The 14,118-nt window shown below is 42.1% G+C and overlaps 1 protein-coding gene across 1 annotated transcript in view; it reads left to right on the top strand.

The window, feature by feature from the left end:
• The window catches only part of LOC129844189 (voltage-dependent T-type calcium channel subunit alpha-1H-like), a 142,168-nt gene that overhangs the window by 13,469 nt on the left and 114,581 nt on the right, over nucleotides 1-14,118 (top strand). Inside the window, exons 5-6 of the mRNA XM_055912612.1 lie at nucleotides 2,098-2,395; nucleotides 6,996-7,088. Of these exons, the coding sequence (XP_055768587.1) occupies nucleotides 2,098-2,395; nucleotides 6,996-7,088 (391 nt within the window). The remainder of the gene's footprint in view (nucleotides 1-2,097; nucleotides 2,396-6,995; nucleotides 7,089-14,118) is intronic.

Raw genomic sequence — 14,118 nt, 5'->3', positions numbered from 1 at the left:
GACCGGCTCAACACACTATTTGTCCCCCTATATAGGCTCTATAACCTCTGTCTTCCTATATAGGCTCTATAACCTCTGTCTTCCTATATAGGCTCTATAACCTATATCTTCCTATATAGGCTCTATAACCTCTGTCTTCCTATATAGGCTCTATAACCTATGTCTTCCTATATAGGCTCTATAACCTCTGTCTTCCTATATAGGCTCTATAACCTCTGTCTTCCTATATAGGCTCTATAACCTCTGTCTTCCTATATAGGCTCTATAACCTCTGTCTTCCTATATAGGCTCTATAACCTGTCTCCCTATATAGGCTCTATAACATCTGTCTTCCTATAAAGGCCACATACCTGTCTTCCTATATAGGCTCTATAACCTCTGTCTTCCTATATAGGCTCTATAACCTGTCTTCCTATATAGGCTCTATAACATCTGTCTTCCTATATAGGCCACATACCTGTCACCCTATATAGGCTCTACAACCTCTGTCTTCATATATAGGCTCTATAACATATATATTCCTATATATGCTCTATAACCTCTGTCCCCCTATACAGGCTCTATAACCTCTGTCCCCCTATATAGGCTCTATAACCTCTGTCTTCCTATATCGGCTCTATAACCTCTGTCTTCCTATATAGGCTCTATAACCTCTATCTCCCTATATAGGCTCTATAACCTCTGTCTCCCTATATAGGCTCTATAACCTCTGTCTTCCTATATCGGCTCTATAACCTCTGTCTTCCTATATAGGCTCTATAACCTCTGTCTTCCTATATAGGCTCTATAACCTGTCTTCCTATATAGGCTCTACAACCTCTGTCTTCCTATGTAGGCTCTATAACATATATATTCCTATATAGGCTCTATAACCTCTGTCTTCCTATATAGGCTCTATAACCTCTGTCTCCCTATATAGGCTCTATAACCTCTGTCCCCCTATATAGGCTCTATAACCTCTGTCCCCCTATATAGGCTCTATAACCTCTGTCTTCCTATATCGGCTCTATAACCTCTGTCTTCCTATATAGGCTCTATAACATATATATTCCTATATAGGCTCTATAACCTCTGTCTCCCTATATAGGCTCTATATCCTCTGTCTTCCTATATAGGCTCTATAACCTCTGTATTCCTATATAGGCTCTATAACCTGTCTTCCTATATAGGCTCTACAACCTCTGTCTTCCTATATAGGCTCTATAACATATATATATTCCTATATAGGCTCTATAACCTCTGTCTCCCTATATAGGCTCTATAACCTCTGTCTTCCTATATAGGCTCTATAACATATATATTCCTATATAGGCTCTATAACCTCTGTCTTCCTATATAGACTCTATAACCTCTGTCTCCCTATATAGGCTCTATAACCTCTGTCCCCCTATATAGGCTCTATAACCTCTGTCCCCCTATATAGGCTCTATAACCTCTGTCTTCCTATATCGGCTCTATAACCTCTGTCTTCCTATATAGGCTCTATATCCTCTGTCTTCCTATATAGGCTCTATAACCTCTGTATTCCTATATAGGCTCTATAACCTCTGTATTCCTATATAGGCTCTATAACCTCTGTATTCCTATATAGGTTCTGTAAACACTGTCTTCCTATATAGGCTCTATAACCTCTGTCTTCCTATATAGGCTCTATAACCTCTATCTCCCTATATAGGCTCTATAACCTCTGTCTCCCTATATAGGCTCTATAACCTCTGTCTTCCTATATAGGCTCTATAACCTCTGTCTTCCTATATAGGCTCTATAACCTGTCTTCCTATATAGGCTCTATAACCTCTGTCTTCCTATATAGGCTCTATAACCTCTGTCTCCCTATATAGGCTCTATAACCTCTGTCTCCCTATATAGGCTCTATAACCTCTGTCTTCCTATATAGGCTCTATAACCTCTGTCTTCCTATATAGGCTCTATAACCTCTGTCTTCCTATATAGGCTCTATAACCTCTGTCTTCCTATATAGGCTCTATAACCTCTGTCTCCCTATGTAGCTTCGATAACATTTGCATGTTTCCCTATGCAGGCTCTTTAACCTCTGTATGTCTATGAAGTCTCTATAACCTCTGTCTTCCTATGTAGGCTCTATAACTTGTCGTTAAGTGTGTACTACCAGCCGGAGGAGAGCGAGGAGGACCCCTTCATCTGCTCAGCAATTCGGGAGAATGGAATGTTGCGTTGCCATGACGTCCCGCCCTACAGCGAGGGAGGGGCCGAGTGCTCACTGCCCGCGCCCTCTCTTGGCGGGGAGGACGGGGCCAGAGACGGATGTGTGAACTGGAACCAGTACTATAACGTCTGTCGGCCCGGCAACGTCAACCCTCACAAAGGAGCGGTGAACTTTGACAACATAGCTTACGCATGGATAGCCATCTTCCAGGTAGGACTGTACACACACACAGCATAGCCTAGCATAGCCTAGCATGGATAGCCATCTTCCAGGTAGGACTGTGTACACAAACATAATAGCCTAGCATAGCCTAGCATGGATAGCCATCTTCCAGGTAGGACTGTACACACACAGCATAGCCTAGCATAGCCTAGCATGGATAGCCATCTTCCAGGTAGGACTGTACACACACACAGCATAGCCTAGCATAGCCTAGCATGGATAGCCATCTTCCAGGTAGGACTGTGTACACAAACAGCATAGCCTAGCATAGCCTAGCATGGATAGCCATCTTCCAGGTAGGACTGTACACACACAGCATAGCCTAGCATAGCCTAGCATGGATAGCCATCTTCCAGGTAGGACTGTACACACACAGCATAGCCTAGCATGGGTAGCCATCTTCCAGGTAGGGACTGTACACACACAGAATAGCCTAGCATGGGTAACCTCATCACTCAGAGCCATGTATATACCCAGCCTAGCATGGATAACCTTATCACTCAGAGCCAGGTTTATACCCAGCTATAGCCTAGCATGGGTAACCTCATCACTCAGAGCCAGGTATATATCCAGCTATAGCCTAGCATGGATAACCTCATCACTCCGAGTCAGGTATATACCCAGCTTAGCATGGGTAACCTCATCACTCAGAGCCATGTATATACCCAGCCCAGCATGGGTAACCTCATCACTCAGAGCCAGGTATATACCCAGCCTAACATGGGTAACCTCATCACTCAGAGTCAGGTATATACCCAGCTATAGTCTAGCATGGATAACCTCATCACTCAGAGCCAGGTATATACCCAGCTATAGCCTAGCATGGGTAACCTCATCACTCAGAGCCATGTATATGCCAAGCCTAGCATGGATAACCTCATCACTCAGAGCCAGGTATATACCCAGCCTAGCATGGATAACCTCATCACTCAGAGCCAGGTATATACCCAGGCTAGCATGGATAACCTCATCACTCAGAGCCAGGTATATACCCAGCTATAGCCTAGCATGGATAACCTCATCACTCAGAGCCAGGTATATACCCAGCTATAGCCTAGCATTGATAACCTCATCACTCAGAGCCAGGTATATACCCAGGCTAGCATGGATAACCTCATCACTCAGAGCCAGGTATATACCCAGCCTAGCATGGATAACCTCATCACTCAGAGCCAGGTATATACCCAGCCTAGCATTGATAACCTCATCACTCAGAGCCAGGTATATACCCAGCCTAGCATGGATAACCTCAACACTCAGAGCCAGGTATATACCCAGGCTAGCATGGGTAACCTCATCACTCAGAGCCAGGTATATACCCAGCCCAGCATGGATAACCTCATCGCTCAGAGCCAGGTATATACCCAGCTATAGCCTAGCATGGGTAAGGGAGGTTGAGGTGTGACTGCAGCAGTCGTTTCAACAGGGATAAGGGGGGATGAGGTGTGACTGCAGGGGTCTTTTCAACAGGGATAAGGGGGGTTGAGGTGTGACTGCAGCAGTCGTTTCATCAGGGATAAGGGGAGTTGAGGTGTGACTGCAGCAGTCGTTTCAACAGGGATAAGGTGGGTTGAGGTGTGACTGCAGCAGTCGTTTCATCAGGGATAAGGGGTGTTGAGGTGTGACTGCAGCAGTCGTTTCATCAGGGATAAGGGGGGTTGAGGTGTGACTGCAGCAGTCGTTTCAACAGGGATAAGGGGGGTTGAGGTGTGACTGCAGCAGTCGTTTCATCAGGGATAAGGGGAGTTGAGGTGTGACTGCAGCAGTCGTTTCAACAGGGATAAGGGGGGTTGAGGTGTGACTGCAGGGGTCGTTTCAACAGGGATAAGGGGGGTTGAGGTGTGACTGCAGCAGTTTTTCAACAGGGATAAGGGGGGTTGAGGTGTGACTGCAGCAGTCGTTTCAACAGGGATAAGGGGGGATGAGGTGTGACTGCAACAGTTGTTTCAACAGGGATAAGGGGGGTTGAGGTGTGACTGCAGCAGTCGTTTCAACAGGGATAAGGGGAGTTGAGGTGTGACTGCAGCAGTCGTTTCAACAGGGATAAGGGGGGGTTAAGGTGTGACTGCAGCAGTCGTTTCAACAGGGATAAGGGGGGTTAAGGTGTGACTGCAGCAGTCGTTTCAACAGGGATAAGGGGGGTTGAGGTGTGACTGCAGCAGTCGTTTCAACAGGGATAAGGGGGGATGAGGTGTGACTGCAACAGTTGTTTCAACAGGGATAAGGGGGGTTGAGGTGTGACTGCAGCAGTCGTTTCAACAGGGATAAGGGGAGTTGAGGTGTGACTGCAGCAGTCGTTTCAACAGGGATAAGGGGGGTTAAGGTGTGACTGCAGCAGTCGTTTCAACAGGGATAAGGGGGGTTAAGGTGTGACTGCAGCAGTCGTTTCAACAGGGATAAGGGGAGTTGAGGTGTGACTGCAGCAGTCGTTTCATCAGGGATAAGGGGAGTTGAGGTGTGACTGCAGCAGTCGTTTCAACAGGGATAAGGGGGGATGAGGTGTGACTGCAGCAGTCGTTTCAACAGGGATAAGGTGGGTTGAGGTGTGACTGCAGCAGTCGTTTCATCAGGGATAAGGGGGGTTGAGGTGTGACTGCAGCAGTTTTTCAACAGGGATAAGGGGGGTTGAGGTGTGACTGCAGCAGTCGTTTCAACAGGGATAAGGGGGGTTGAGGTGTGACTACAGCAGTCGTTTCAACAGCGATAAGGGGGGTTGAGGTGTGACTGCAGGAGTCGTTTCAACAGGGATAAGGGGGTTGAGGTGTGACTGCAGCAGTCGTTTCAACAGGGATAAGGGGAGTTGAGGTGTGACTGCAGCAGTCGTTTCAACAGGGATAAGGGGGGTTGAGGTGTGACTGCAGGGGTCTTTTCAACAGGGATAAGGGGGTTTGAGGTGTGACTGCAGCAGTCGTTTCAACAGGGATAAGGGGGGTTGAGGTGTGACTGCAGCAGTCGTTTCAACAGGGATAAGGGGTGTTGAGGTGTGACTGCAGCAGTCGTTTCAACAGGGATAAGGGGTGTTGAGGTGTGACTGCAGCAGTCGTTTCAACAGGGATAAGGGGTGTTGAGGTGTGACTGCAGCAGTCGTTTCAACAGGGATAAGGGGTGTTGAGGTGTGACTGCAGCAGTCGTTTCAACAGGGATAAGGGGTGTTGAGGTGTGACTGCAGGGGTCTTTTCAACAGGGATAAGGGGGTTTGAGGTGTGACTGCAGCAGTCGTTTCAACAGGGATAAGGGGGGTTGAGGTGTGACTGCAGCAGTCGTTTCAACAGGGATAAGGGGGGTTGAGGTGTGACTGCAGCAGTCGTTTCAACAGGGATAAGGGGGGCTGAGGTGTGACTGCAGCAGTCGTTTCAACAGGGATAAGGGGGGTTGAGGTGTGACTGCAGCAGTCGTTTCAACAGGGATAAGGGGGTTTGAGGTGTGACTGCAGAAGTCGTTTCAACAGGGATAAGGGGAGTTGAGGTGTGACTGCATCATGTCTGTATGCTACCTTACAATTGGCTCATTCATCCCCCCTCCTCACCCCAGTAACTATTCCCCAGGTCGTTGTTGTAAATGAAAATGTGTTCTCAGTCAACTGACCTGGTAACATAAGGGTTAAATAAGAAAGACGTTCCTGTGGTCTGTGTATTAGCAGGTCTGCTGAGTACTGCTTTCATGTCTCTATAACAATCCCCATCCTCTCTCTGTCTCTTTGTGTTTCTTTCTCTCCCTATCTCCCTCTCTCCCCCTCTCTCTCCGACTCTCTCTTTCTCTGTCTCTCTCTCTCTCTCCCCTTCCCTCTCTCTCTCCCTCTCTCACACACCCCCTCTCTCCTGCCCCCCCTCGCTACCCATTCTCTCTCACCCCCTCTCTCCTGCCCCCCCTCTCTCTCTCTCTCTCTTACACTCTTTCTCTCCCTCCCTCCCTCCCCCTCCCTCTCTCTCCCTCCCTCCCCCTCCCTCTCTCTCTCCGTCCCCCTGCTATCTCTCCCCCCTCCCCCTCCCTCCCCCTCCCTCTCTCTCTCCCTCCCCCTCCCTCCCTCCCCCTCCCCCTGCCCCCCCTCCCCCTCCCTCCCCCTCCCTCTCTCTCTCCCTCCCCCTGCTCTCCTCCCCCCTCCCTCCCCCCCTCCCTCTCCCTCCCTCCCTCCCTCCCTCCCCCTCCCTCCCTCTCCCTCCCCCTGCCCCCCCCTCCCTCCCTCCCTCCCCCTCCCTCTCTCTCTCCCTCCCCCTGCTCTCCCCCCTCCCTCCCCTCCCTCTCTCTCTCCCTCCCCCTGCTCCCCCTCCCTCCCCCTCCCTCTCTCTCTCCCTCCCCCTGCTCCCCCTCCCTCCCCCTCCCTCTCTCTCTCCCTCCCCCTGCTCTCTCCCCACCTCCCCCTCCCTCCCTCTCTCTCTCCCTCCCCCTGCTCTCCTCCCTCCTCCCTCTCCCCCCCTCCCTCCCCCTCCTTCTCTCTCTCCCTCCCCCTGCTCTCTCCCCACCTCCCCCTCCCTCCCCCTCCCTCTCTCCCTCCCTCCCCCTGCTCCCCCTCCCTCCCCCTCCCTCTCTCTCTCCCTCCCCCTGCTCCCCCCCCCCCCCTCCCTCCCCCTCCCTCTCTCTCTCCCTCTAGGTGATAACTCTGGAAGGCTGGGTGGACATCATGTACTACGTTATGGATGCTCACTCCTTCTACAATTTTATATATTTTATACTGCTCATCATAGTGAGTATATATATTTTATACTGCTCATCATAGTGAGTATATATATTTTATACTGCTCATCATAGTGAGTATATATATTTTATACTGCTCATCATAGTGAGTATATATATTTTATACTGCTCATCATAGTGAGTATATATATTTTATACTGCTCATCATAGTGAGTATATATATTTTATACTGCTCATCATAGTGAGTATATATATTTTATACTGCTCATCATAGTGAGTATATATATTTTATACTGCTCATCATAGTGAGTATATTTTATACTGCTCATCATAGTGAGTATATATATTTATACTGCTCATCATAGTGAGTATATATATTTATACTGCTCATCATAGTGAGTATATATATTTATACTGCTCATCATAGTGACTATATGTTATACTGCTCATCATAGTGAGTATATATATTTATACTGCTCATCATAGTGAGTATATATATGTTATACTGCTCATCATAGTGAGTATATATATTTATACTGCTCATCATAGTGAGTATATATATTTATACTGCTCATCATAGTGAGTATATATATTTATACTGCTCATCATAGTGAGTATATATATTTATACTGCTCATCATAGTGAGTATATATATTTTATACTGCTCATCATAGTGAGTATATATATTTATACTGCTCATCATAGTGAGTATATATATTTATACTGCTCATCATAGTGAGTATATATATTTATACTGCTCATCATAGTGAGTATATATATTTATACTGCTCATCATAGTGAGTATATATATTTATACTGCTCATCATAGTGAGTATATATATATTTTATACTGCTCATCATAGTGAGTATATATATATATATTATTCTGCTCATTATAGTGAGTATATATATATTTTATACTGCTCATCATAGTGACTATATGTTATACTGCTCGGCTGTAGCCCTGTAGACTTGTCATCTCGCCTAGTTGATGCCTAGGCTTTAGTTCAGCAGGCTAATACAGAGGACGTGGGTTCAACGCCAGCCGTCGGTCGTTCTCCTCTCCTTCTGCGGCTCGGCGGTGACCTAGTTTCTCTACAGCACTTTGAAGTAGGCTGGAGGAGGAGGGGGTGCTTAGCAGGCAGAGTCTGAATCACACAGACGCCGATACAGAGTCTGAGCCAGAGTACAGTATAGAATCAGAGGACAGTATAGAATCAGACAGACACTGATACAGAGTACAGTATAGAATCAGAGGACAGTATAGAATCAGAGTACAGTATAGAATCAGAGTACAGTATAGAATCAGACAGACACTGATACAGAGTACAGTATAGAATCAGAGTACAGTATAGAATCAGAGGACAGTATAGAATCAGACAGAAACTGATACAGAGTACAGTATAGAATCAGACAGACACTGATACAGAGTACAGTATAGAATCAGAGTACAGTATAGAATCAGACAGACACTGATACAGAGTACAGTATAGAATCAGAGTACAGTATAGAATCAGAGTACAGTATAGAATCAGAGTACAGTATAGAATCAGAGTACAGTACAGAATCAGAGAACAGTATAGAATCAGAGTACAGTATAGAATCAGAGTACAGTATAGAATCAGACAGACACTGATACAGAGTACAGTATAGAATCAGAGTACAGTATAGAATCAGAGTACAGTATAGAATCAGACAGACACTGATACAGAGTACAGTATAGAATCAGAATACAGTATAGAATCAGAGTACAGTATAGAATCAGACAGACACTGATACAGAGTACAGTATAGAATCAGAGTACAGTATAGAATCAGAGTACAGTATAGAATCAGACAGACACTGAAACAGAGTACAGTATAGAATCAGAGTACAGTATAGAATCAGAGTACAGTATAGAATCAGAGTACAGTATAGAATCAGAGAACAGTATAGAATCAGAGTACAGTATAGAATCAGAGTACAGTATAGAATCAGAGTACAGTATAGAATCAGAGAACAGTATAGAATCAGAGTACAGTATAGAATCAGAATACAGTATAGAATCAGAACAGTATAGAATCAGAGAACAGTATAGAATCAGAGTACAGTATAGAATCAGAATACAGTATAGAATCAGACAGACACTGATACAGAGTACAGTATAGAATCAGAGTACAGTATAGAATCAGAGTACAGTATAGAATCAGAGAACAGTATAGAATCAGAGTACAGTATGGAATCAGAATACAGTATAGAATCAGAGAACAGTATAGAATCAGAGTACAGTATGGAATCAGAATACAGTATAGAATCAGAGAACAGTATAGAATCAGACTACAGTATAGAATCAGAGTACAGTATAGAATCAGAGTACAGTATGGAATCAGAATACAGTATAGAATCAGAGTACAGTATAGAATCAGAGAACAGTATAGAATCAGAGTACAGTATGGAATCAGAATACAGTATAGAATCAGAGAACAGTATAGAATCAGAGGACAGTATAGAATCAGACAGACACTGATACAGAGTACAGTATAGAATCAGAGGACAGTATAGAATCAGAGTACAGTATAGAATCAGAGTACAGTATAGAATCAGACAGACACTGATACAGAGTACAGTATAGAATCAGAGTACAGTATAGAATCAGAGTACAGTATAGAATCAGAGTACAGTATAGAATCAGAGTACAGTATAGAATCAGACAGACACTGATACAGAGTACAGTATAGAATCAGAGTACAGTATAGAATCAGACAGACACTGATACAGAGTACAGTATAGAATCAGAGTACAGTATAGAATCAGAGTACAGTATAGAATCAGAGTACAGTATAGAATCAGACAGACACTGATACAGAGTACAGTATAGAATCAGAGTACAGTATAGAATCAGAGTACAGTATAGAATCAGAGTACAGTATAGAATCAGAGTACAGTATAGAATCAGAGTACAGTATAGAATCAGAGTACAGTATAGAATCAGACATACACTGATACAGAGTACAGTATAGAACCAGAGTACAGTATAGAATCAGACAGACACTGATACAGAGTACAGTATAGAATCAGAGTACAGTATAGAATCAGAGTACAGTATAGAATCAGAGTACAGTATAGAATCAGACAGACACTGAATCAGAGTACAGTATAGAATCAGAGTACAGTATAGAATCAGAATACAGTATAGAACCAGAGTACAGTATAGAATCAGACAGACACTGATACAGAGTACAGTATAGAATCAGAATACAGTATAGAATCAGACAGACACTGATACAGAGTACAGTATAGAATCAGAGTACAGTATAGAATCAGACAGACACTGATACAGAGTACAGTATAGAATCAGAGTACAGTATAGAATCAGAGTACAGTATAGAATCAGAGTACAGTATAGAATCAGAGTACAGTATAGAATCAGAGAACAGTATAGAATCAGAGTACAGTATAGAATCAGAGTACAGTATAGAATCAGAGTACAGTATAGAATCAGAGTACAGTATAGAATCAGAGAACAGTATAGAATCAGAGTACAGTATAGAATCAGAATACAGTATAGAATCAGAACAGTATAGAATCAGAGAACAGTATAGAATCAGAGTACAGTATAGAATCAGAGGACAGTATAGAATCAGAATACAGTATAGAATCAGACAGACACTGATACAGAGTACAGTATAGAATCAGAGTACAGTATAGAATCAGAGTACAGTATAGAATCAGAGAACAGTATAGAATCAGAGTACAGTATGGAATCAGAATACAGTATAGAATCAGAGAACAGTATAGAATCAGAGTACAGTATGGAATCAGAATACAGTATAGAATCAGAGAACAGTATAGAATCAGACTACAGTATAGAATATGAGTACAGTATAGAATCAGAGTACAGTATGGAATCAGAATACAGTATAGAATCAGAGAACAGTATAGAATCAGACTACAGTATAGAATCAGAGTACAGTATAGAATCAGAGTACAGTATAGAATCAGACAGACACTGATACAGAGTACAGTATAGAACCAGAGTACAGTATAGAATCAGAGTACAGTATAGAATCAGACAGACACTGATACAGAGTACAGTATAGAATCAGAGTACAGTATAGAATCAGAGTACAGTATAGAATCAGAACAGTATAGAATCAGACAGACACTGATACAGAGTACAGTATAGAATCAGAGTACAGTATAGAATCAGAGTACAGTATAGAATCAGAACAGTATAGAATCAGACAGACACTGATACAGAGTACAGTATAGAACCAAGGTACAGTATAGAATCAGAGTACAGTATAGAATCAGAGTACAGTATAGAATCAGAGTACAGTATAGAATCAGACAGACACTGATACAGAGAACAGTATAGAATCAGAGTACAGTATAGAATCAGAGTACAGTATAGAATCAGAGTACAGTATAGAATCAGACAGACACTGATACAGAGTACAGTATAGAATCAGAGTACAGTATAGAATCAGAGTACAGTATAGAATCAGAGTACAGTATAGAATCAGACAGACACTGATACAGAGTACAGTATAGAATCAGAGTACAGTATAGAATCAGACAGACACTGATACAGAGTACAGTATAGAATCAGAGTACAGTATAGAATCAGAGTACAGTATAGAATCAGAGTACAGTATAGAATCAGACAGACACTGATACAGAGTACAGTATAGAATCAGAGTACAGTATAGAATCAGAGTACAGTATAGAATCAGAGTACAGTATAGAATCAGAGTACAGTATAGAATCAGAGTACAGTATAGAATCAGAGTACAGTATAGAATCAGACATACACTGATACAGAGTACAGTATAGAACCAGAGTACAGTATAGAATCAGACAGACACTGATACAGAGTACAGTATAGAATCAGAGTACAGTATAGAATCAGAGTACAGTATAGAATCAGAGTACAGTATAGAATCAGACAGACACTGAATCAGAGTACAGTATAGAATCAGAGTACAGTATAGAATCAGAATACAGTATAGAACCAGAGTACAGTATAGAATCAGAGTACAGTATAGAATCAGAGTGCAGTATAGAATCAGACAGACACTGATACAGAGTACAGTATAGAATCAGAATACAGTATAGAATCAGACAGACACTGATACAGAGTACAGTATAGAATCAGAGTACAGTATAGAATCAGACAGACACTGATACAGAGTACAGTATAGAATCAGAGTACAGTATAGAATCAGAGTACAGTATAGAATCAGAGTACAGTATAGAATCAGAGTACAGTATAGAATCAGACAGACACTGATACAGAGTACAGTATAGAATCAGAGTACAGTATAGAATCAGAGAACAGTATAGAATCAGAGTACAGTATGGAATCAGAATACAGTATAGAATCAGAGAACAGTATAGAATCAGACTACAGTATAGAATCAGAGTACAGTATAGAATCAGAGTACAGTATGGAATCAGAATACAGTATAGAATCAGAGTACAGTATAGAATCAGAGAACAGTATAGAATCAGAGTACAGTATGGAATCAGAATACAGTATAGAATCAGAGAAGAGTATAGAATCAGAGGACAGTATAGAATCAGACAGACACTGATACAGAGTACAGTATAGAATCAGAGGACAGTATAGAATCAGAGTACAGTATAGAATCAGAGTACAGATTAGAATCAGACAGACACTGATACAGAGTACAGTATAGAATCAGAGTACAGTATAGAATCAGAGTACAGTATAGAATCAGAGTACAGTATAGAATCAGAGTACAGTATAGAATCAGACAGACACTGATACAGAGCACAGTATAGAATCAGAGTACAGTATAGAATCAGACAGACACTGATACAGAGTACAGTATAGAATCAGAGTACAGTATAGAATCAGAGTACAGTATAGAATCAGAGTACAGTATAGAATCAGACAGACACTGATACAGAGTACAGTATAGAATCAGAGTACAGTATAGAATCAGAGTACAGTATAGAATCAGAGTACAGTATAGAATCAGAGTACAGTATAGAATCAGAGTACAGTATAGAATCAGAGTACAGTATAGAATCAGAGTACAGTATAGAATCAGACATACACTGATACAGAGTACAGTATAGAACCAGAGTACAGTATAGAATCAGACAGACACTGATACAGAGTACAGTATAGAATCAGAGTACAGTATAGAATCAGAGTACAGTATAGAATCAGAGTACAGTATAGAATCAGACAGACACTGAATCAGAGTACAGTATAGAATCAGAGTACAGTATAGAATCAGAATACAGTATAGAACCAGAGTACAGTATAGAATCAGACAGACACTGATACAGAGTACAGTATAGAATCAGAATACAGTATAGAATCAGACAGACACTGATACAGAGTACAGTATAGAATCAGAGTACAGTATAGAATCAGAGTTACACTGATACAGAGTACAGTATAGAATCAGAGTACAGTATAGAATCAGAGTACAGTATAGAATCAGAGTACAGTATAGAATCAGAGTACAGTATAGAATCAGAGAACAGTATAGAATCAGAGTACAGTATAGAATCAGAGTACAGTATAGAATCAGAGTACAGTATAGAATCAGAGTACAGTATAGAATCAGAGTACAGTATAGAATCAGAGAACAGTATAGAATCAGAGTACAGTATAGAATCAGAATACAGTATAGAATCAGAACAGTATAGAATCAGAGAACAGTATAGAATCAGAGTACAGTATAGAATCAGAGGACAGTATAGAATCAGAATACAGTATAGAATCAGACAGACACTGATACAGAGTACAGTATAGAATCAGAGTACAGTATAGAATCAGAGTACAGTATAGAATCAGAGAACAGTATAGAATCAGAGTACAGTATGGAATCAGAATACAGTATAGAATCAGAGAACAGTATAGAATCAGAGTACAGTATGGAATCAGAATACAGTATAGAATCAGAGAACAGTATAGAATCAGACTACAGTATAGAATATGAGTACAGTATAGAATCAGAGTACAGTATGGAATCAGAATACAGTATAGAATCAGAGAACAGTATAGAATCAGACTACAGTATAGAATCAGAGTACAGTATAGAATCAGAGTACAGTAT

Source organism: Salvelinus fontinalis, unplaced genomic scaffold (genome assembly GCF_029448725.1).
Source record: "Salvelinus fontinalis isolate EN_2023a unplaced genomic scaffold, ASM2944872v1 scaffold_0192, whole genome shotgun sequence".
NCBI lineage: Eukaryota > Metazoa > Chordata > Actinopteri > Salmoniformes > Salmonidae > Salvelinus > Salvelinus fontinalis.
This window is presented reverse-complemented; position numbering and strand designations above follow the sequence as displayed.